The 25,540-nt window shown below is 40.6% G+C and overlaps 1 protein-coding gene across 4 annotated transcripts in view; it reads left to right on the top strand.

The window, feature by feature from the left end:
• CD22 (CD22 molecule) overlaps nucleotides 1–25,540 on the top strand; it is a 126,952-nt gene that overhangs the window by 83,439 nt on the left and 17,973 nt on the right. For 2 of the 4 annotated variants that reach the window (XM_040420954.1, XM_040420971.1), the window contains 6 exons: nucleotides 170–430; nucleotides 2,045–2,302; nucleotides 2,449–2,718; nucleotides 5,604–5,867; nucleotides 5,944–6,040; nucleotides 6,120–6,183. In XM_040420954.1, the coding sequence (XP_040276888.1) occupies nucleotides 170–430; nucleotides 2,045–2,302; nucleotides 2,449–2,718; nucleotides 5,604–5,867; nucleotides 5,944–6,040; nucleotides 6,120–6,183 (1,214 nt within the window). The remainder of the gene's footprint in view (nucleotides 1–169; nucleotides 431–2,044; nucleotides 2,303–2,448; nucleotides 2,719–5,603; nucleotides 5,868–5,943; nucleotides 6,041–6,119; nucleotides 6,184–25,540) is intronic. The other 2 variants (XM_040420962.1, XM_040420981.1) reach the window with 2 other exon arrangements.

Genomic DNA, 25,540 nt, shown 5'->3' with positions numbered 1-25,540 from the left:
GGAGAAAGGGAGTAAAGATTGGAGAAGTACTGTAACATCGGTCTCGTAGTTGACTCCTCATGAAGCTTCCCACTAACAATGGATTTTCTCACATTTTCGGAGAAGTCCAAGTGTCCGGTTTACAGATTCTTGTGCAGTAATTTACGCCGTGTTATATGAAATATTTCAGATGCTCCGAAACATATATTTATTCAGAAACCAAAAGAAAACATTAAAGAAGGATCGAAGGTTTCTCTGAATTGTTCTACGGTTGCTAACCCGCCGGTCTCCCGTTACATCTGGTACAAGAATGAACAGCTGTGTTTCAATAGCACCGACAGCCGCTATAGCTTCACTAGGATAAGAGAGAATGACTCTGGATCTTATGTGTGTGAAGCTTCTAATGATCAAGGTACGAGCAGATCTTCACTCACGAAGCTGGATGTAAAATGTGAGTATTCCCATGTGTCAGGGACGTTCCTTCACAGCACAGAGATCTCCAAGTCTTTCTAAGATTCTATTAACCTATTAACCCTCTGTTCACATGATCCTGGAGTTCATGGAGTTTTCAGACAATTTTTGAATGTCAGAAATAATGGTGAGCGAATCAAAGTCCACAAAGTGGACTTCAATCCGAATTTCAGGCAAAATTGATTCGCTGCAAAGACTAATTTCTTTGTGCTTCGTGGTAACCAATCAATTTTCCCTGAATGGCGGTAAAAAAAAAAAAAATTATACCTACAGTACCTCATTTATTTGAGCACGAAGAGCCAGCCACTGCCATCTTGATTGAAGATCTCGCGCAAAATCCTGTGTGCGATGATGTATGATGTCAGCACAGTGGTTGATGTGATGACGTCATCAGGGGCCGCGCGAGGTTTTGCGCAGGATCTTCAATCAAAATAGCGCCGGCCGGCTCTTCGCAATCAAATGGATGAGGTACTGTAAGTATGATTTTATTTTTTTATTTTTAAATTATACACTTTATTTATTATTTCAATCAGCTATAAGGGGTACAATGATGAGAGGCAGCGCAATCTCCACTTCTTGGCATTGCACCCACTACTTACAAAGAAACTTGTCAATTTTTTGGTAAAATTTGGCAAAGCAGCCGAATCCAATTTTTAAATACTTCGCTCATGTCTAGTTAGAAATATTCAATAGCTCATAGGTTCAGAGCTGGTACCATGTTCAGCAGAATCCTTAAAGTGGTTCTCGGGGCTTTTTAATTATTCTAAGGATAGGTCAATAATATCAGATCGGCGGGGGTCTGACACCCGGCACCCCCGCCGATCAGCAGTGTGCACGTGCCATCTCCCTTCTGTCTTCCTGCTCACTGCTGCTGTCCCATAGACATAAAGCAGTGGATAGGAAGAGAGAAGGAAGACGGCAAGTGTGCACTGTGCGCGCTGACTCCTCATACACCTGATGAGCGGGGGTGCGGGGTGTCAGACCCCCGCTTATCTGATACTGGTGACCTATCCTGAGAACAGGTCATCAATAGTAAAAAGCCTGAAAAAAAAACTTAAGCTAAAAACATTGCTATATGAGATCAGCGAATCGGTTAGTTATAATCGAAATTTGACCCAAGTTTTTTTAAATAATTCTGATTTGGTATCATTATATCCTAAAGCCAAAAACATTGCTGTGTGATACAGAAGAGCACAGCGATTTGCTAGAATGGAAATTCGACCCAATTTTTGAAAGAATTCTGATTTGGTATTTTTCGAAAGAGAGAACAAGAACTTTCGATTCAGGTAGAATTCACTCATCTCTACTATAGGAATATTTAGCAAATTAGAAGATTGGACACTGTCAATTGTAGAATTGCCAGGTAGACACAAAGACAAATCTATGACACAATAAATGTTATGGCAAAAGAGCATTTTTTTTTTTATTTTGCTTTTTTATTGTAGTACCTGACTATGTACATACCATCAGAAACTGCTAAATCACAGCAGCAACTAGAGATTAAAATTGTGGTCTAACTTAAAAAATATGGAAGTTTTATTCAGGCTTTTTTTTGTTAATTAATTGATAACTTTAAAATGTATTTTTTTTGCAGATCCACCAAAGAATGTGATAGTTGTCATCAAACCAGATTCCAAACAATTCCGCGAAGGAACATTGGTCACTTTTGAATGCGTTGTGAATAATAGCAATCCAGATGTAACATACATTGCATGGCGCAAAAATAAAATTCTTCTTTCCCCATTTTCTGAAAAGAAGGCCATAAGGGCTGAAGATGCTGGAATGTACACTTGTGAAGCTACCAACGAAATAGGGAAATCTCCTTCCGATGAGGTTTTTGTAGAGGTTCTTTGTAAGTATATCATTATTATTTTAGACTTTACCAAAAAAAAATTCAATATAAAAGAAATGTTTTAGTTTATTATGAATTGAATGAAATGAATATATTTTCCCCAAATAATTCCAATTTTAACAATTATATTTGCTCTTCCATATCAGATCCACCAAAGAGTTCATCATGTACGATTCCAAATGGGACTAACAAAAGAGAACATAAAGAAGCTATTCTGAAATGTCCATCCATGCAAAGTAACCCCAAAATTAGTAGCTATGAATGGTTCAAAAGCAGCAAACTGTACAAAACAACCAACTCAGATTCTCTGTACTTTCCAAATGTGCAATGGACAGATTCTGGATATTACTCATGTAAGGCGATAAACGCTCTCGGAAGTAGCCCAGAAGCCGAATGTGCTTATCTTCGGATAGAGTGTGAGTATAAGTGCATGATTAAACATACAGGACACCGTGCCCAGTTTTTGCATTTTTGTACTAAAACTTTTGCAGAAACAAACGTTTCCTTTCTGAAAATGAGCAATTTAAATGTAACGTTGTAACATGGATTGCACGGCTAAAAAAGGACGTGTCCTCAGCCTACAGAATTACTCTGCAATGTTGATCCAGAGGAAGGCAAAACCAGCATGAGGTAAATTCCTTCCTGGCTGCAGATCTGGTGCCAAGAAAAATAACGTCCTGAATAGGGATGAGTGAACCCGTGGTTCGGTCAAACTTCAGGTCAAGTTTGGGTTTGGGACCCGAACTTGACCCCGAACCACATTGAAGTCAATGGGGACCCGAACTTCACTTTATTATTTTCCGTTATAACATGGTTATATTGGAAAATAATAGAAATCTTAAGACAGAATACAAAACAATATGGCCAACAACTCACCGCATCCACTGATCGCACTGCAGGAGCTTCTTCTATCTTCACTGAACAGGACCCGCCAGAGGACTTGCGATATGCGTGATGACATCACACGTGGGAGAGCGCAGTGTCGTCATCACTCGTCATATCGCACGAACACGAACACCAAACCCGGACTTCAGTGAAAAGGTTCGTGACCGGGTACCTTAACTCGCAAAGTTCGGTATGAACCCGAACTTTGCAGTTCGGGTTCGCTTATCCCTAGTCCTGAATCATCACCCCTTCTCTAGAATTCTACCAACTATAACCTGTAATATTATTACACTTCAGAAATACATCCAGGTCCCTTTTATTATTACTTAGTAACAGACTGGTACAGAAGGGGAGAAGACCCTGCCCACGTAAGCTTACAATCTACAATCTATACCCTATTAGTGAGTTCACCATCAAAGCCTCCTCTTACAGTAAAGAACCCGCTTCTCTGTTAGTGCAGAAACCTTCTTTCCTCTAAATGTTTTCTGAAATTACAGAAATTCCACTTACCCCAGACTGGTGTACCACCTTATGGAACCATCTTATACATTTTCCTTCGGCACAGTTATATATATTGTAGCTGACTGACCAACTGAAAATGTTTTTCTAAAAAAACAATGTTCGATTTAGCCCAGACCACTGTACCACCCGATGTATCTTGACCATTTGTTTCTACAAAACTGCTGCTTGGGAGCAGGTGATGCCTCCAGTGTACAGTCAAAGAGGGTGGCGTCAACACAACGAAGAGGACAATTTTGTACTCCACAAGTGTGGAATGGATAGACCTGCCATTGCTGATGGTGGCTATTTATCACTGGCCCAATGATGTCGGTGCTGTTGTCTGCCTGTCTATTGTGTTCCATACTGTACTGCTGCTGCTGCTATTACTACCCCAACTGCCACTAGTACCATTTTCAAGTTACCAGCCCCCCATGGTTGTTTCTTGTTTATTAGATTAGAAGAGGTGCAATGGGGGGCTGATGAGGAGCTGAGGTCCACTGAGGGGGCTCTGAGGAGCTGAGGTGCACTGAGGGGGCTCTGAGGAGCTGAGGTGCACTGAGGGGGCTCTGAGGAGCTGAGGTGCACTGAGGGGGTGCTGAGGAGCTGAGGTGCACTGAGGGGGCCCTGAGGAGCTGAGGTGCACTGAGGGGGTGCTGAGGAGCTGAGGTGCACTGAGGGGGCTCTGAGGAGCTGAGGTGCACTGAGGGGGCTCTGAGGAGCTGAGGTGCACTGAGGGGGTGCTGAGGAGCTGAGTTGCACTGATGGGACACTGAGAAGCTGAAGTGCACTGAGGGGGCGCTGATGAGCATAGGTGCGCTGAGGAGCTGAAGTGCACTAAGGGGACACTGAGGAGCTGAGGTGCACTGAGGTGGCACTGAGGAGCTGAGGTGCACTGAGGGGGCACTGAGGAGCTGAAGTGCACTAAGGGGACACTGAGGAGCTGAGGTGCACTGAGGTGGCACTGAGGAGCTGAGGTGCACTGAGGGGGCACTGAGGAGCTGAAGTGTACCGAGGTTGCACTGAGGAGCTAAAGTGCACTGAGGGGACACTGAGAAGCCTAGGTGCACTGAGGGGGCGCTGAGGAGCTGAGGTGCACTGAGGGGGCATTGAGGAGCTGAGGTGAACTGAGGGGGCGCTGAGGAGAAGAGGTGCACTGAGGAGCTGAAGTGCACTAAGGGGACACTGAGGAGCTGAAGTGCACTGAGGGGACACTAAGGAGCTGAGGTGCACTGAGGTGGCACTGAGGAGCTGAGGTGCACTGAGGTGGCACTGAGGTGCACTAAGGGGGCGCTGAGGGGGCACTGAGGAGCTGAAGTGCACTGAGGGGACACTGAGAAGCCTAGGTGCACTGAGGGGGCACTGAGGAGCTGAGGTGCACTGAGGGTGCGCTGAGGAGCTGAAGTGCACTGAGGGGACACTAAGGAGCTGAGGTGCACTGAGGTGGCACTGAGGAGCTGAGGTGCACTGAGGTGGCACTGAGGTGCACTAAGGGGGCGCTGAGGGGGCACTGAGGAGCTGAAGTGTACCGAGGTTGCACTGAGGAGCTAAAGTGCACTGAGGGGACACTGAGAAGCCTAGGTGCACTGAGGGGGCGCTGAGGAGCTGAGGTGCACTGAGGGGGCACTGAGGAGCTGAGGTGCACTGAGGGTGCGCTGAGGAGCTGAAGTGCACTGAGGGGACACTGAGGAGCTGAAGTGCACTGTGGGGTTAGGTCCCACCTCTCCATGCACTAAAGTCCTCATTAGCATAAAGAATACTACACCAGATTGTCACAAGACAGATATTATTTTAATCAGCAGGATCGACCCTACAATGCAGTACGCCTGGTTTAGTAGAGTTGCCCCTGCTGACCGATGTTCTGTAACATAAAAAATATGATGCAACCTTAACACAGCGGTTACTTGTCACTTTGTAGATGCTCCAAAAAACGTGTCAATAAGTGTGTCTCCTGGAAATTTTGTAACGGAAAACACAAACGTCCAGTTGACCTGCACTGCTAACGCTTATCCCAGCAACAACCTCGAGTACACCTGGTACCACAAAGATCAGGCTCTGCAGAAATCGGAAAAGGGATTTGTTCTACCCAACGTACAAATGAGCCATGCGGGGGAGTACTACTGCGTCGTACAGAACGGGATCGGATCCAACAAGTCACAGGTGGTCCATCTTCACGTGTCATGTAAGAATGCCCCACCGGTGGAGAATGCCATGATGAGGGGATTTCTAGAGGCTCATCTTGTCCTCTTGTTTTGCAGACCGCACATACACCATCGCCATGTACTCAGCCGCAGGCATCGGGCCATTGATCGCCATAATAATAATTGTCGCTTTGATCGTCCATTTTGGGGTCTTGTGAGTTATTTACTGGGTTATGGATTGTAGAATTATCAGTGTCATTAGATACAAAGTTGCAATATGTTTTACATTTTAGGCAGAAGACGTGTAGGAAGACGGACAATGACAGAAGTGATTCTGCATTTTTTGTTTTAAAAAAGGTATCTATCTATTAATATCTGTCTGTTGATATATCTATCCATCTATCTAATTGATCATTTATATCTATCTATTTCATATCTATCTATCTATCTATCTATCTATCTAATTGATTATTTATATCTATCTATCTATTATCTATCTATCTATCTCATATCTATCTATTATATATCTATTATCTATCTATTATCTATCTATTATCTATCTATTATCTATCTATCTATCTATCTATCTATCTATCTATCTATCTATCTATCTATCTATCTATCTATTATCTATATATTATCTATCTATTATCTATCTATCTATCTATCTATCTATCTATTATCTATCTATCTATCTATCTATCTATCTATCTATCTATCTATCTATTATCTATCTATTATCTATCTATCTATCTATCTATCTATTATCTATCTATCTATCTATTATCTATCTATTATCTATTATCTATTATCTATTATCTATCTATCTCCTATCTATCTATCTATCTATCTATCTATCTATCTATCTATCTATCTATCTATCTCATATTTATCTATATCTATATATCTATCTCATATCTATCTATTTATTTATGTATCTATTTCATATCTATCCGTCTGCTCTTCCATACATTAGTTTGGCTGAGCGCTTGTGTGTTTTTTTTTTTTTTAGAACTGTCATTGGTACAATTTACAACATGAACTGCACAGTAGCATATTACACATCCAAATATATCCGTTTTACAGATATCACAAGGTAAGGCCTCATGCACACGACCGTATGTGTTTTGACGTCCGTATGGCATCCGTTTTTTTTTTTGCGGATTCATTGTAATAGTGCCTATGCTTGTCCGCAAACTAGAAAAAAATAGGACATGCACAATTTTTTTGGCGGGGCTACGGAACGGACACACTGATGCGGACAGCACATGGTGTGCTGTCCGAATTTTTTGCGGACCCATTGAAATGAATGGGTCCGCATCCTATCAGCAAAAAAAAAACGGAACAGACAAGGAAACAAAATACGGTCGTGTGCATGAGGCCTAATAGTGCTACAACATTAGTAAAGTAAAAGAAAAAATATATAGTACATTAATACTATAGCAAGCCAATAGAGTAAATAAAGCATATTAAAGGGAAATGGACTGGTGAAGGAACTTTATGTTACCATATGTTTTTCTAGATCTGTTGAATTGTCTAGAGTATATATCATTAATTGTGTAGCTAAAATCAGAACAATTTAACCTAGTAATTATTGCTCTAGTAACATGTCCTAATACATTATGTATGAAGTGGATTCTATACAGATTGCTGAACATAAGTGAGTAATACCAACTAGCAATGAGCAATTACAGGAAGAAATGTTGGGGGATTTCAAGTTTAATGTATAAAATTGTATAGACTCTCATATGTAATTACTAAGGTCCTTTGTGCTACCAGTGGGGTTATTGCAATCAAATTTGGTTGGGAGGCTGGAATTCCAGATCAATCAAGTATCTTGCTCTTTCTTACAGGATAAGCGCAGTTTTCCATAGAATAAGTGGGGTTAACTATTGACCAAACATCTGATAATGAAGGAGAAGTTACATTTCCAGTGACTGAGCTTCTTGCAGCTAAATGATGTTAGGCTATCTGTAAGAATACATTGGTAAGAAGGAAATACAGGGTCACCCTCCGGGCCACCACCAGCAAACTCTAAAACTCTAAACCTGCGGCCTATCCTCACCGCTCTGGTTAATAGTAGTGTTGATCACGAATATTTGAATTTCAAATTTTTATCGCGAATATAGGTACTTCGAAAATTCGCAAATATTTAGAATATAGTGATATATATATTCGTAATTTCGAATATTCGAGATTTTGTTTATTGCGAATTTTCATAATGCAAATTTTTATCGCAAACTTTTTAATTGCCGAGTAAAAACATGATTCCTCCCTGCTTCTTGCTTGTGGGCCAATGACTCATTGGCCCACAAGCAAGAAGCAGGGAGGAATCATGACTTTAAATGTGAAAAATTATGAATATTCTAAAAAACGAATACAGTATATAGCACTATATCGAATACGGTATATTCCTTTTTTCGAATATTCGTAATATTCTAAAACAAAAATATGTAGCAATATAGCGAACATTTGAAAAAAAACTAGCTAATATAGTGCTATAATCTTCTTTGTCTAATAGTTGTAATTTTTTTCTCATCTGAAGTTCAGATTGGAAAAAAATTACAACTATTAAAGAAAACGATTATAGCAGTATATTAGCTAAATGGGTCAAAAGAAGGACTTGACAGGCTCAGAAAAGTCAAAAATAGTGAGATATCTTGCAGAGGGATGCAACACTCTTAAAATTGCAAAGCTTCTAAAGCGTGATCATCGAACAATCAAGCGTTTCATTCAAAATAGTCAACAGGATCGCAAGAAGCGTGTGGAAAAACCAAGGCGCAAAATAACTGCCCATGAACTGAGAAAAGTCAAGCGTGCAGCTGCCAAGATGCCACTTGCCACCAGTTTGGCCATATTTCAGAGCTGCAACATCACTGGAGTGCCCAAAAGCACAAGGTGTGCAATACTCAGAGACATGGCCAAGGTAAGAAAGGCTGAAAGACGACCACCACTGAACAAGACACACAAGCTGAAACGTCAAGACTGGGCCAAGAAATATCTCAAGACTGATTTTTCTAAGGTTTTATGGACTGATGAAATGAGAGTGAGTCTTGATGGGCCAGATGGATGGGCCCGTGGCTGGATTGGTAAAGGGCAGAGAGCTCCAGTCCGACTCAGACGCCAGCAAGGTGGAGGTGGAGTACTGGTTTGGGCTGGTATCATCAAAGATGAGCTTGTGGGGCCTTTTCGGGTTGAGGATGGAGTCAAGCTCAACTCCCAGTCCTACTGCCAGTTTCTGGAAGACACCTTCTTCAAGCAGTGGTACAGGAAGAAGTCTGGATCCTTCAAGAAAAACATGATTTTCATGCAGGACAATGCTCCATCACACGTGTCCAAGTACTCCACAGCGTGGCTGGCAAGAAAGGGTATAAAAGAAGAAAATCTAATGACATGGCCTCCTTGTTCACCTGATCTGAACCCCATTGAGAACCTGTGGTCTATCATCAAATGTGAGATTTACAAGGAGGGAAAACATTACACCTCTCTGAACAGTGTCTGGGAGGCTGTGGTTGCTGCTGCACGCAATGTTGATGGTGAACAGATCAAAACACTGACAGAATCCATGGATGGCAGGCTTTTGAGTGTCCTTGCAAAGAAAGGTGGCTATATTGGTCACTGATTTGTTTTTGTTTTGTTTTTGAATGTCAAAAATGTATATTTGTGAATGTTGAGATGTTATATTGGTTTCACTGGTAAAAATAAATAATTGAAATGGGTATATATTTGTTTTTTGTTAAGTTGCCTAATAATTATGCACAGTAATAGTCACCTGCACACACAGATATCCCCCTAAAATAGCTAAAACTAAAAACAAACTAAAAACTACTTCCAAAAATATTCAGCTTTGATATTAATGAGTTTTTTTGGGTTCATTGAGAACATGGTTGTTGTTCAATAATAAAATTAATCCTCAAAAATACAACTTGCCTAATAATTCTGCACTCCCTGTATTCAATATACTGTAGTGCTATGACTCATTGGCCCACAAGCACGAAGCAGGGAGGAATCATGTTTTTGCTCTGCAATTTAAAAATTTGCAATAAAAATTTGCATTACGAAAATTTGCATATTACGCTATTACCTTGTCGATTTTTCGAGTAAAAAAATCCTAGAATATAACGAATATTCGAATTCGCCAATATTCGGCGAATATTCTACTAAATATTTGCGAAATATAGCGAATTCAAATATGACCCCTGCCGCTCATCACTAGTTAATAGATCTAAGGCTACCCCTAGTTGTTCACCAGAATCTGCCACAAAGCTAGTTGGACTCGGCTAAGGGCCCAAGTTATGTCTGTAGACTAAGGTGGCATAAAACAGGTACAAGCTCACAGATAGCAGCCTTGCAAGTGCCAAGGAGAAGCAGAAGAGTAAAACAAGACAGAGTTTGAGCCAGTAGTAGAAGCCAAAACAGAAGACAGGTCATTATTCAAGAAATAAGCTGATGTTATTAAGCCCAGATAAGCAGTAGAAGAGCAATCAGTAAATAAGAGGTTAATCCAGAAACAAGCCAAGGAGCCAAGAGAATCAGTAGAGAACTAATCAGTAGAGAAGAAGTAAATCCTGAAACAAGACAAGATTACTACACAAGAAGTTTCAACTCGTCTCCTCCATTCACACTGCACCTGTACTAAGCTCTCAGCAGAACAAGTACAGATGGCAGGTGGAGTGTATTTGAATGGAGGAGGCATCACATGGAGGTGATTTGCCTGGTCATATGACCCTCCATCAGCAGCCATCTTATAGACAGGACCTCTGTGTGGACAGCACAAAAGACTTTGTAAACAAGAGAGCATACCTCATGGAATATAGAAAATGGTGCAGAATTTCAACAAAGCCTATATTAGTAAGTGCTATATATTCATCTCACAAACACACTATTCAACAGTAACCAGAAAGTGGTCAACCCCTTTAATGATGACCATCCTCATCTTTTACTTGCTTTACTTCTTTCAAATCATCCTCCAATGTCTCTATGTCCTAGAAAAGTCAGCAAGATGCAGAGAGATGAGGAGCTGGATGCTCCTGATGATATTCTCATCAATATTAGATGATGTGGAAAAGGAGGGAAAGCAGATGGCAGAAGAAGGGCTCCTACCTGTAGGGCAGGAGAGCGCTGGGGTTGGAGAAGTGGGTATGCCAGAGCTGATTCATTTTCTGTGTTTACTGTAAAATAACCTGCAGGAAATTCCAGATAAGAACAGCAATAATATGCATATTGTCCCCCCACCTAACCAGCCAAACCCCAGACCAGCAAAAGCCCCTGTTTAAAGGTGCAGTAAAGGTGCCAGGCAGTTATTAACAATAAAGAAGAACTATACAGTGCAGTCTTCGTTATTAAATGAAAGGCAGCTGCGGGCCAATTGGCTGCGTGGTTTTTCAGCATAGCATGGCTGCAACCCGCACCCAGGACAGCCGCATATGGCTGTACCCTAAGGCAGAGTGGCTTGGGTATACCTGATTTATAGAGATTCATGACAAATTAACTCAAACAAATCAAATTTGTTGGCGAATTTGGCCAAAGTTGCCGAATCAAATTTTTCCAAACTTTGCTCGTCTTTAGTCTCTATCAATGACTTTTTTTTTAGCTTCAATAAGTTTTTATTGGTTTTCTTTATAAAGTTACACAAAAATAAAACAACAATACATAACTCATGACAGAAATGGGCTATCAAATCGATGCATATACATGGTATCTGCCCAGATGTAGAGCAGAGCATACCCCGGCATAATGAAAAACAGCAAAATAGAATTTTAAAACAAAGAGTGTGAAAGATCAGCAGTAAGGTATGCCAAAAAGGTAAGTATAAAATGCACCTACAACGAAGCTAGAGGAGACACTAGGTTCTGTCCCGATGACCCCAGACGTGTAAAGGTCAGGAAAAGCAACATATGGGGCCCACTGCAAGGTGAAATTCCCAAACTTAGAGGATCTTAGAGCAAAGAGTCGCTCCATGCAAAAGTGTAACACTTCCAAGAATTCCCCCAAGACGAAGTCTTGGGCTGACTTTCAGGCTCTATCAACATCAGGTAAGAAGCGCACAAGCGCTATAAAAGAAAACTACCCGTTACACTACAAAGGTGGCGAAGCGACTGGACACGTAAGTGGACTTGCGCTCCATCACTGTTAATCATTTAATGCACCTATCAGTGTGAATTCAGACACTGGACACTCACATATGCCCCATAGAACATTCCCCCATCCTGTTGAAAATACATCAATTAAGAAAATTTTAAGGAAAACAACGTAGGGCTGCAGTCCAAATATTATAGAGTAAGTTGCGAGAGCTCCGCAGCTTAATAGAAAGGAGGGACCGTGACTATTATAATTTTATTGCTATTTTAAATTCATAATTGCATTTTGATTTTATACTACTATTTGGTGTGTTCATGTCAGGACACAAGAGTGCATATCTGTATGTATGATAGTATCTGGCATAATTTTATAGGTTGGGATTAAATTTGATGTAATTGACTTCTTGTGAGCTGGTCATCTTTTTGTATATTTATTGTCTAGCTATTGGATGGTAGCAGGCCGTGCTCTATTTTAGGGAGCTTCCCATAACTATTTTTTTCTAATTTATCATGCCTTCACACCAGAATTCTGGCTTCAAAAAGTTGCAAAATAGGTCTTTGAACTCACATGCAATAAACTAAAATAAACATTTTGCAACTTTTTGCATTGTGTCACCGCTAACTCCAGTTTTTAAATATGGGTGGTCAGCTATGTTAATGAGTTTCATTCCAGATTTATCATTGAGAATTTTTCAGAAAGTTGTAAAAAAAAAAGTTGCATTCTCACTCTAGTACGGGGGAGGAGAAGGAAAACTGGAGGAGCTTTTCTAGAAAAAAAAAGTGTTAGGTTTAAGGATAAGAAAAATGTATCAATCAAAAACACAGACTCAGGTAAAAATTACTTCAAATATTCCCCTCATTATAAGTTCCCTGCATTGTGTCTAGCATCTAGTGTCAATGACTTTTTGATTCTTTGCATTGTTGAAATCAGCTTGTTTGGTTCATCTGGGTTTTGAGCCTTGTGCTGGGCATTTTTTCAGGTCTATTATATTTTGTATAAAAGTTTAGTTTACAGCACTGAAGTATCTTCCCATGGACATTAGGAGTTGATGTAGGAAACTTTTTGTGAATTGTTTCAATTCTTGAGATCTCAGATCTATTCAGGTACGATGTAGATTCAGGTATATTTTGTACTTTCCTCTTCTTGTTTTTTTTACCATTGGCTGTGAGAACCTTATGACAAGCCATATGAGCATTCAAAAAGGAGAAAATATAGGGGATAGTTAAAATAAAAAGATGCAGATAGCAATATTATCACTATAGTCAAGGTGGCTTGACATATAGTCACATAGACACCTCACTGGGGGTGTAGTATTGCGGGTAGTGTTCCCAAATTCAGTAGATGATGTATTCTTAATAGATCATGCCTCCTAATCAGAAACATATCAGTCCTAGAGTAGAAGAGAGGGGGAGAAAAAGGCAAATATCTTTTTTAGAATCATACTGACATCTCCTCTAAAAATCCTTCTTTAAAAAGCACCACAAACCTATTAAACCAAGCATATGGCTTGTAGGGTCGATCCTGCTGATTAAAATGATACCTGTCTTGTGAAAATCGGACGTGGTGTTCCGGAGAAAAAAATAATTTTATTTTTTCTGCAAGTGAGGGAGTCAGTACACTGAGGGGTGTGGCCAGCACTGGAAAGCTGAGGTGCACAGAGAAGCTAAGCCCCACCCTCAGTGCACTGATGACTTTATTTAGATAAAGAATAAAACGTTTTTTTCTCTGGAATGCTGCAACCGATTTTCACAAGACAGGTATCATTTTACTCAGCACGATCAACTCTACCAGCTGGTATGTCTGATATCATAGGATTATTCCTGCTACACAGGTGCATTTTAACTATTAAATCATGGATAAAGGGTGAGGTTCTAGCTCTAAGTCTGGAGACATGAACTCATTAACAATCCCTCCTGCTAGGATATGTCTCATTTTGTTTGGCATTGTCGAGTAAATGTATACTAGAGTGTACGTGGAATTGTTTAATCTGCACATTAGGATTAGAGATGAGCGAATTTCCGCTTAAGAAATTCATTCACACTTCCTTTGGTGGTAAAAGGTGAATTGCGTTATCGATTCCGTTACTACGGACCTTAACGCAATTCTATGACGGAATGCATAACGGAATGCCTTTAGAGGCATTCCGTTATTCATTCCATTATAATAGAAGTCTATGGAGTCCTCTCCTACATAACGAAAAAGGGACGGATCTGTTATGCAGCCCATAGACTTCTATTATGATGGAGTGAATAACGGAATGCCTTTAAAGGCATTCCGTTATGCATTCCATCATAGAATTGCTTTATTGTCCGTGATAAAAGAATCGATAACGCAATTCACCTTTAACCACCAAATGAAGTGTAAACGAATTCCAAAATATGAAATTCTCTCATCTCTAATTAGGATAATAAATCCCCCCGGTTATCAGTAACCAGTTATTGTATGATAACCCATACTGAGAGTCTTTATAGCGATTATAACCCTAGTCTTCCGGGTTTTTTTTGCTTTCAGAGCTGGACAGGAAAATGTGAGGAAATTTGGGATGGGAGATTTGGGATGTTTTATCTTTGTGGAAGTGTGTCTTTTGTGCAATCAAGATGTTGCATGTTAAAGTGATGGACTCTTTCCTTTTATAATAAGAATTAAGTCTTTTGACATATAAATAGAGATAAGCGAAGTTTTGGAAAATTTGATTCGGCTGCTTCGCCAAATTTAAAAAAATAATTTGCTTTGTGATGAATTACTTCATTTTTTGGTGAGTAGCGGGTACAATGACAGGGAACGGCGATAGCGCTGCTCCCCATCATTGCACCCCTTAGATTCTGCGTTCATACATGATCGCGGCTAGAGATGAGCGAATCGAACCCCACAAAGTGGAATTCGATCCGAATTTCAGGATAAATTCGATTCGCCTCAAAGCAAAATTTCCTCGTGCTATGTGTTAGCATATCGATTTAACCTGAAATAGTGTATAAAACAAAAAAATAAAATAAAATAAAAAATCATACTTTGCCTCCTCCATTTGCTCACAATGGGCCGCCAGCAGCCATCTTGATTGAAAATCTCGGCCGTGTGTGGTGATGTTTTCCCGTCGCGAGCAAATGGAGGCGGTAAGTTATATATTTTTTTCTTTTTTACACTATTTCAGGTTACATCGATTCGCTACCAGAAAGCACGAGGAAATTCAGATTTGCTGCAAATCGAATTTATCCTGGATTTGTTGGATTCGATTTGCTCATCTCTACATATAATCCCTTCGGGAACCAATTTTTGTTTTATTTTCTTCCTATTTTCAACAACTAAAACTTTTATGAGGGCTTGTTTTTTGCGAGACAGGTTGTATTTTTAATGACGCCATTTAATTTATAATATCATGTATTGAAAACTGGGGGAAAAAACTCTTTCTGACAAGGTTTTTTTTTGTGTTTTGTTTTTACGGTATTCACTGTGTGCAAAAATGAAATGACAACCTTATTCTGTTGATCAGTACAATTATAGCGATACCAAATAGTTTGTATTATGTTTTACTACTTTTAAAGAAAATAGTTAATTGAAAAATGTATTTTTCTTTTCATTGCCATATTCTGACAACCATAATTTTTTTTTTTACATTTCGGTCTGAAGAGCTGTTTGAGATCTTATTTTTTGCAGGTCAAACTGTAGTTTTTATTGTTACCTACATACAACTTTTTAATCGTTTTTTATTTCATTTTTGTTGGGAGGGTGAAAAGAAAAACTGAAAAATTATCATTTGATTTTTTTCTCTTACAGAATTCACAATGAATATTTCTATTTTTCAATAGTTTAGGCATTTTTATATGTAAGATTGGGAAAGGGATGGTTGGAATTAAAAAATTTTTTTTTTTTACATTTTTTAAAACATTGCTTTTTTTTTTCTTACTCTAATTTACAGTCTCCTTAGCAGACTTTAACATAAAATCTCCTGATTCTAAATCTTATTCTAAAGATTATTGCAGTCTGTAGGATTTCTCTTATTAAGCTCTGCTAGGGCTTAAGAGGCAGTCTGCTATGGCAGGCCTGGAAGCCTTCACAAAGCTCTATGCAGCCGTAGCAAGCAAACGAAACCCCACAATTTTGCCATGGGGGCTCTGAACAAGGACAAAGGGAGCCCATCCCTCTTTTTAACTGCCCAGAAGCCTTGCGCGCTATTGTCCATGGCTTCTGAGGGGTTAAATGACTGTAATCAGAGTTATCCCTGATCCTGGTCATTGCAGTCAGGTGTCAATGGTCTTGCACAGCCAGGACCAACATGTATAGAGCAGACTCAGATTAGAATCCTGCTCCATACAACTCTTGCGCACCACAGAAATATAGTACATCAGGGGTAATGAAATTAGTTAAAGGGGTATTCCGGTTGATAGAGGTTATCCCCTATCCCAGCAGTAAGACTCCCACCAATCACAAGTACGGGGCCCCATACCCCCTGCAGTCCCCTGAAAGGAATGGAGCAGACAGTCAGGCATGTGTGAAACCACTCTATTGATTTCTATGAGAATAAGTGAGATATTGAGTGTGCCCACACTATTAGTGGATGGTCCTTAGTAAATTACTCACATATCATACAAGGTTGAAGCAAATATAGACTCTTTTCTTTGGTACCAGGTTTAGGAAAAGTAAAACTGAAAGAAAAAATTGAAAATTGCTGGACACTAGGATACCATTGAACAAAACCTTCTGTACAAGGTACAAGCATCTATCTATCTATCTATCTATCTATCTATCTATCTATCTATCTATCTATCTCGCAAAAGTAAGTCCACCCCTCACATTTTTGTAAATATTTTCTTCTATCTTTTCCTGGGACATCACTGAAGATCTGACACTTTGATACAATGTACAGTAGTCAGTGTACGGCTTATGTAACAGTGTATATTGGGCGTGCCCTCAAAATAACTTAGCACACATCCATTAATGTCTAAACTGCTGGCAACAAAAGTGATTACACCCCTAAGTGAAAATGGCTAAATTGTGTCCCATTACCCATTTTCCCTCCCTGGTGTCATGTGACTCGTTAGTGTTACAAGGTTTCAGGTGGGGAAGAAATGCAAATGAGCTCTTAACAAGCTCTGCATCTAATGCCACCAGATGTAAGGCAGCTATCCTATAAGTCAATGTTTAGCTCTTAAAATAAGCCTTGAGACATGACTTGGATATTAAATAAGCCAGCACCTCATCTGCAGACAGCTGTTTCAGGGTGATTGCCCCTCATCAGTGCAGAGAGTACTGGCTTAACTGGGTAGGAGGCCTGTGTCCAAGCAAGTGGGGAACTAACTCTCCTTATGGAGAGAGCACCTTAATCAGTGTGAGAAGACTTATAGGCCATACATGCTCCTCTGGAATTCTGGGAGGGAATAAATGCAAATGAGCTCTTATCGCAATCACCCCGAAACAGCTGTCTGCAGATGAGGTGCTGGCTTATTTAATATCCAAGTCATGTCTCAAGGCTTATTTTAAGAGCTAAACATTGACTTATAGGATAGCTGCCTTACATCTGGTGGCATTTGAGGCAGAGCTTGTTAAGAGCTCATTTGCATTTCTTCCCTCCCAGATTTCCATAGGAGCATGTATGGCCTATAAGTCTCCTCACACTGATTAAGGTGCTCTCTCCCTAAGGAGAGTTAGTTCCCCCCTTGCTTAAGGTTTCAGGTGTGAATGGGGAGCCAGTGTGGTAAATTTGGTGTTTTCGCTCTCACACTCTCTCCTACTGGTCACTGGAAGTACAACATGGCTTCTCATGGCCAAGAACTCTCTGAGGATCTGAAAAAAAAAATTGTTGCTCTACATAAGGATGGCTGAAACCCTGAAACTGAGCTGCAGCAGGACCATACAGACCCTACAGTGGTTTAACAAGACAGGTTCCACTCAGAACAGGCCTCGTCATGGTCAACCAGAGAAGTCGAGTGCACATGCTCAACGTCATATCCAGAGGTGTATGAGTGCTGCCAGCATTGCTGTAGAGGCTACAGGGGTGGGGGGTCTGCCTGTCAGTGCTCAGTGTCATATCCAGAGGTTGTATGAGAGCAGCCAGCATTGCTTCAGAGGTTACAGAGGTGGGAGGTCCACCTGTCAGTGCTCCGACCATACGTCGCACACTGCATCACACTGGTCTGCATGGCTGTGTTCCCAGAAGGAGCCTCTTCTAAAGATGATGCACAATAAAGCCCGCAAACAGTTTGCTGAAGACAAGCAGGCTAAGGACATGGATTACTGGAACCATGTCCTGGGGTCTGATGAGACCAAGATAAACTTATTTGGTTCAGATGGTGTCAAGTGTGTGTGGCGGCGAATAGGTAAGGATGACAAAGACAAGTGTGTCCTGCCTACAGTCAAGCATGGTGGTGGGAGTGTTATGGTTTGGGGCTGCATGAGCGTTGCCAGCTGTGGGGGGCTACAGTTCATTGAGGGAAGCATGAATGCCAACATGTCCTGTGACATACTGAAGCAGAGCATGGTCCCTTCCCTTCAGAAACTGGGCCGCAGGGCAGTATCCAACATGATGACCCCAAACACCTCCAAGATGAGCACTGCCTTGCTAAATATACTGAGGGTAAAGGTGCTGGACTGGCCAAGCATGTCTCCAGACCTAAACCCTATGGAGCATCTGTGGGGCATCCAAAAACAGAAGGTGGAGGAACACAAGGTCTCTAACATCCACCAGCTCCATAATGTCATCATGGAAGATGGAAGAAGATTCCAGTGGCAACCTATGAAGCTCCAGTGAACTCTATACCCAAGAGCGTTAAGGCAGTGTTGGAAAATAATGGTGGCCGCACAAAAAAATTGACACTTTGGGCAGAATTTGGCCATTATCACTTAGGGGTGTACTTACTTTTGTTGCCAACGGTTTAGACATTAATGGTTGTGTGTTGAGTTATTTTGAGGCCAATTTACACTGATATACAAGCTGCACGCTAACTACTGTACATTGTATCAAAGTATCAGATCTTCAGTGTTGTCCCAGGAAAAGATATAATAAAATATTTTTACAAAAATGTGAGGACGTGAGATACTGTATCTATGTACAGAGTATTCAAAAAGTCTTCAGAACCTTTCACTTTTTTCACATTTTGTTATGCTGCAAAACAGAATGTTCGGAATTCATCACGAGTTTGCCAAAAACTAAACCAATTTTTTTGATTTGTTTCAGGCAAATGTGAGTGAGAAAGAGAGAGACAGAGCCTAATATTCCACTCTGGGTTGCTGGGCAATGTATATGAGTTGTTTATGGGTTCTAATTCTCATTCTCTAGAGTACTTATTATGTGTAGTACATATGTCGAGTATTGTAGGCCAGGGCAATTCACCTCTGGGTTTCTAGGAAAGATATTCAAATTAGCATTCCTAGGTCTATTTGATGCCAGCAGATCTTCTTTCATATATTTTCCCAGAAACCCGGAGGAGCATTGACTGGCTTACAATACTCCTTATGCACATGTGCATCCCATAAGGGGAAATAGTACCCCAACCAAGGACTCGCAGGCAGTCAAGGTAATTTTATTTGCTCTACTAAAGGTTAGTTACCTAGAAAGAGCTGGGCTCCTGGAGACAGTTTTCCTTTCGGAAAGAAGACTGGCTTGAATGTTTCTTTTCCAGAAGAGCATTATGTGAAGATACAAGTACAGCAATAGATAAACAATCTTATTATGAAAAAGCACATACTCTCTCTCTCTCTATTTCTTTCTCTGTCCTTACTCAAAATAAAAAAGTTATAGTCATAGGAGACCAGAGAGTGTGCATATTTGATTTGGGTAGAAACAATTTGTACCCGAATCAAACTTTTTCAAAAATTTGGTGAATTAACACTGAAAGTAATTTCAATAAATTTACCCATCTCTAATTCAGACTCCTTGGCAGTGATTCCAGCCTCCAATCTTGCTGCAGATGATGCCACAAGGTTTCCCTCCTTGATTTGGGGATTTTTGGCCATTCTTCTCTGCAGATCCTATCCAGCTCTGCCAGGTTGGATGGAGGCCATTGGTGGCCAATTTCAGGTGTCTCAGAGATGTTCCATTGGGTTCAGGGCTCTGGCTAGGCCCCTCAAGGACATTCACAGAGTTGCCCCTAAGCCTCTCCTGTACTGTCCTAGCAATGTGCTTAGGGCCACTGTCTTGTTGGAAGGTTAACCTTCAGCCCAGTCTGAGGTCCAGAGCTCTGGATCAGGTTTTCGTTAAGGGTTAAGATAACCTCTGTACTTTGTTCCATTCAGCTTTCCCTCCACCCTGAGTAGTCTCCCTGGCCTATTCTAGGAAGAGTCCTGATTCTTCTAAACTTCTTTAATTTAAGAATTATGGAGGACACTTTCAGTGCAGCAGGAATTGTGTGTACTCTTCTCCAGATCTGTGCCTCCACATAATCCTGTCTCTGAGCTCTACAGGCAGTTCTTTCCTCCTCGTTGCAATTAACATAAGAAACAACATACAATGTGAAAAAAGTGAAAGGGTAAAGACTTCCCGAATGCAATCTATCTATCTATCTATCTATCTATCTATCTATCTACACTGCGTGCAGAATTATTAGGCAAATGAGTATTTTGACCACATCATCCTCTTTATGCATGTTGTCTTACTCCAAGCTGTATAGGCTCGAAAGCCTACTACCAATTAAGCATATTAGGTGATGTGCATCTCTGTAATGAGAAGGGGTGTGGTCTAATGACATCAACACCCTATATTAGGTGTGCATAATTATTAGGCAACTTCCTTTCCTTTGGCAAAATGGGTCAAAAGAAGGACTTGACAGGCTCAGAAAAGTCAAAAATAGTGAGATATCTTGCAGAGGGATGCAGCACTCTTAAAATTGCAAAGCTTCTGAAGCGTGATCATCGAACAATCAAGCGTTTCATTCAAAATAGTCAACAGGGTCGCAAGAAGCGTGTGGAAAAACCAAGGCGCAAAATAACTGCCCATGAACTGAGAAAAGTCAAGCGTGCAGCTGCCAAGATGCCACTTGCCACCAGTTTGGCCATATTTCAGAGCAACATCACTGGAGTGCCCAAAAGCACAAGGTGTGCAATACTCAGAGACATGGCCAAGGTAAGAAAGGCTGAAAGACGACCACTACTGAACAAGACACACAAGCTGAAACGTCAAGACTGGGCAAAGAAATATCTCAAGACTGATTTTTCTAAGGTTTTATGGACTGATGAAATGAGAGTGAGTCTTGATGGGCCAGATGGATGGGCCCGTGGCTGGATTGGTAAAGGGCAGAGAGCTCCAGTCCAACTCAGACACCAGCAAGGTGGAGGTGGAGTACTGGTTTGGGCTGGTATCATTAAAGATGAGCTTGTGGGGCCTTTTCGGGTTGAGGATGGAGTCAAGCTCAACTCCCAGTCCTACTGCCAGTTTCTGGAAGACACCTTCTTCAAGCAGTGGTACAGGAACAAGTCTGCATCCTTCAAGAAAAACATGATTTTCATGCAGGACAATGCTCCATCACACGCGTCCAAGTACTCCACAGCGTGGACCCCATTGAGAACCTGTGGTCCATCATCAAATGTGAGATTTACAAGGAGGGAAAACAGTACACCTCTCTGAACAGTGTCTGGGAGGCTGTGGTTGCTGCTGCACGCAATGTTGATGGTGAACAGATCAAAACACTGACAGAATCCATGGATGGCAGGCTTTTGAGTGTCCTTGCAAAGAAAGGTGGCTATATTGGTCACTGATTTGTTTTTGAATGTCAGAAATGTATATTTGTGATTGTTGAGATGTTATATTGGTTTCACTGGTAAAAATAAATAATTGAAATGGGTATATATTTGTTTTTTGTTAAGTTGCCTAATAATTATGCACAGTAATAGTCACCTGCACACACAGATATCCCCCTAAAATAGCTAAAACTAAAAACAAACTAAAAACTACTTCCAAAAATATTCAGCTTTGATATTAATGAGTTTTTTGGGTTCATTGAGAACATGGTTGTTGTTCAATAATAAAATTAATCCTCAAAAATACAACTTGCCTAATAATTCTGCACTCCCTGTATTATCCATGTATCTATCTATCTAATACATATCTATATCTATCTATTCATCTTCTATCTATATCTATCTGTCTATCTATCTAATATATGTCATATCTATCTATTATCTATCTAACTATTTTATCATCTGTCTATCTATCTATCTATCTATCTATCTTCTATCTATTTATCTTATACATATCTATCTTCTATATCTATCTATCTAAAAAAAAGAAGAAAAACTGCAGCACTTCCAATGTGGTGAAAGAAAAATGAAGTCCTTTATTCACCCGTGCGACGTGTCAGTCCACTTGCTGGGACTGTTTTTAAGCAATAGATACATAGTCTCAGTGCATAATTTATAGGGTATCAATACATTTGAATAATTGATAATCACTTTACAAAATCTCATGTATTATACAGTAAAAGCCAGTATAGTGCATAAACAGTCATATGATTCACAATAAAGTGCTGTGTGCAAAGGTGCTCACATATATCATCTGCTCATTTCATATATAAATATTGACATAATTGATAATTAGTGCAATTAATCTTCAGGTGAAGGGGGTGGTAACCTATAGAGGACGGGGACCGCTCACCTATAGAATATTTAGAAATAACAGTCGATATGTTTGGCATGGCGTGTATACAGATCTGGTCTGCCTGTCAGCGCATCCCTATTGCGTGTACTCGTCACATGATCAACAGGACTCCTGTGAGTTGAACACGGTTCCAATGCGCAGGTCTGTGTTTTGTGATCACATGTCAAGTCACGTTACTGCATCACGACAGGTCACGTTACTAAACCGTAACACTGCAAAGAATCGGAATATCAAATTGTTGCGGTCCTAGTGTCATTAATATAGCTCAACATTCACAAGAGGCCGTGGCAGCAGCGAGAGGAGGTGCTACAATTAAGCGCACCTAGCCTGATCCAATGTCAAGAGACACGAGTGGTGGATAACTGGCAATTACCCACCACAAAAAGTGTCAATCAAACCTACCAGCCTACCTCATACAGTGGCATATAGTAATGGAAGCATATATCCGAATCGCAGACACTTTTTTAGATTAGCTGAAAAGCATAAAATGCAAGTTAACATAGTGATTAATTATTAACATGCCAAAAATATTACGCTATTGGGGTAACAGATCTCGCACATGCCACAAATTAATAATGTTCATCGACCAAGATAAATATCTTGGTCAAATGCCAACTTTGTATAAAAAAATGGGAAAAGTTGTCTTTTGCCAAGATATTTCTCTCACCCAGCATGGGTATATGTAAAATGACACCCCAAAACACATTCCCCACCTTCTCCTGAGTACGGAGATACCAGATGTGTGACACTTTTTTGCAGCCTAGGTGGGCAAAGGGGCCCATATTCCAAAGAGCACCTTTCGGATTTCACAGGTCATTTTTTACAGAATTTGATTTCAAACTCCTTACCACACATTTGGGCCCCTAGAATGCCAGGGCAGTATAACTACCCCACAAGTGACCCCATTTTGGAAAGAAGACACTCCAAGCTATTCCGTGAGGGGCATGGCGAGTTCCTAGAATTTTTTATTTTTTGTCACAAGTTAGTGGAAAATGATGATTTTTTTTTTTTTTTTTTCATACAAAGTCTCATATTCCACTAACTTGTGACAAAAAATAAAAACTTCCATGAACTCACTATGCCCATCAGCGAATACCTTGGGGTCTCTTCTTTCCAAAATGGGGTCACTTGTGGGGTAGTTATACTGCCCTGGCATTCTAGGGGCCCAAATGTGTGGTAAGGAGTTTGAAATCAAATTCTGTAAAAAATGACGAGTGAAATCCGAAAGGTGCTCTTTGGAATATGGGCCCCTTTGCCCACCTAGGCTGCAAAAAAGTGTCACACATCTGGTATCTCTGTATTCAGGAGAAGTTGAGGAATGTGTTTTGGGGTGTATTTTTACATATACCCATGCTGGGTGAGATAAATATCTTGGTCAAATGCCAACTTTGTATAAAAAAATGGGAAAAGTTGTCTTTTGCCAAGATATTTCTCTCACCCAGCATGGGTATATGTAAAATGACACCCCAAAACACATTCCCCACCTTCTCCTGAGTACGGAGATACCAGATGTGTGACACTTTTTTGCAGCCTAGGTGGGCAAAGGGGCCCATATTCCAAAGAGCACCTTTCGGATTTCACTCGTCATTTTTTACAGAATTTGATTTCAAACTCCTTACCACACATTTGGACCCCTAGAATGCCAGGGCAGTATAACTACCCCACAAGTGACCCCATTTTGGAAAGAAGACACCCCAAGGTATTCCGTGAGGGGCATGGCGAGTTCCTAGAATTTTTTGTCACAAGTTAGTGGAAAATGATGATTTTTTTTTTTTTTTCATACAAAGTCTCATATTCCACTAACTTGTGACAAAAAATAAAAACTTCCATGAACTCACTATGCCCATCAGCGAATACCTTGGGGTCTTTTCTTTCCAAAATGGGGTCACTTGTGGGGTAGTTATACTGCCCTGGCATTCTAGGGGCCCAAATGTGTGGTAAGGAGTTTGAAATCAAATTCTGTAAAAAATGACCTGTGAAATCCGAAAGGTGCTCTTTGGAATATGGGCCCCTTTGCCCACCTAGGCTGCAAAAAAGTGTCACACATCTGGTATCTCTGTATTTAGGAGAAGTTGAGGAATGTGTTTTGGGGTGTCTTTTCACATATACCCATGCTGGGTGAGATAAATATCTTGGTCAAATGCCAACTTTGTATAAAAAAATGGGAAAAGTTGTCTTTTGCCAAGATATTTCTCTCACCCAGCATGGGTATATGTAAAATGACACCCCAAAACACATTCCCCACCTTCTCCTGAGTACGGAGATACCAGATGTGTGACACTTTTTTGCAGCCTAGGTGGGCAAAGGGGCCCATATTCCAAAGAGCACCTTTCGGATTTCACTCGTCATTTTTTACAGAATTTGATTTCAAACTCCTTACCACACATTTGGGCCCCTAGAATGCCAGGGCAGTATAACTACCCCACAAGTGACCCCATTTTGGAAAGAAGACACTCCAAGCTATTCCGTGAGGGGCATGGCGAGTTCCTAGAATTTTTTATTTTTTGTCACAAGTTAGTGGAAAATGATGATTTTTTATTTATTTTTTTTCATACAAAGTCTCATATTCCACTAACTTGTGACAAAAAATAAAAACTTCCATGAACTCACTATGCCCATCAGCGAATACCTTGGGGTCTCTTCTTTCCAAAATGGGGTCACTTGTGGGGTAGTTATACTGCCCTGGCATTCTAGGGGCCCAAATGTGTGGTAAGGAGTTTGAAATCAAATTCTGTAAAAAATGACGAGTGAAATCCGAAAGGTGCTCTTTGGAATATGGGCCCCTTTGCCCACCTAGGCTGCAAAAAAGTGTCACACATCTGGTATCTCCGTAATCGGGAGAAGTTGGGGAATGTGTTTTGGGGTGTCTTTTTACATATACCCATGCTGGGTGAGATAAATATCTTGGTCAAATGCCAACTTTGTATAAAAAAATGGGAAAAGTTGTCTTTTGCCAAGATATTTCTCTCACCCAGCATGGGTATATGTAAAATGACACCCCAAAACACATTCCCCACCTTCTCCTGAGTACGGAGATACCAGATGTGTGAC

Source organism: Bufo bufo, chromosome 1 (genome assembly GCF_905171765.1).
Source record: "Bufo bufo chromosome 1, aBufBuf1.1, whole genome shotgun sequence".
Lineage (NCBI taxonomy): Eukaryota > Metazoa > Chordata > Amphibia > Anura > Bufonidae > Bufo > Bufo bufo.
Note: the sequence above shows the minus strand (reverse complement) of the source record. Positions and strands in the feature narration are given on the sequence as shown.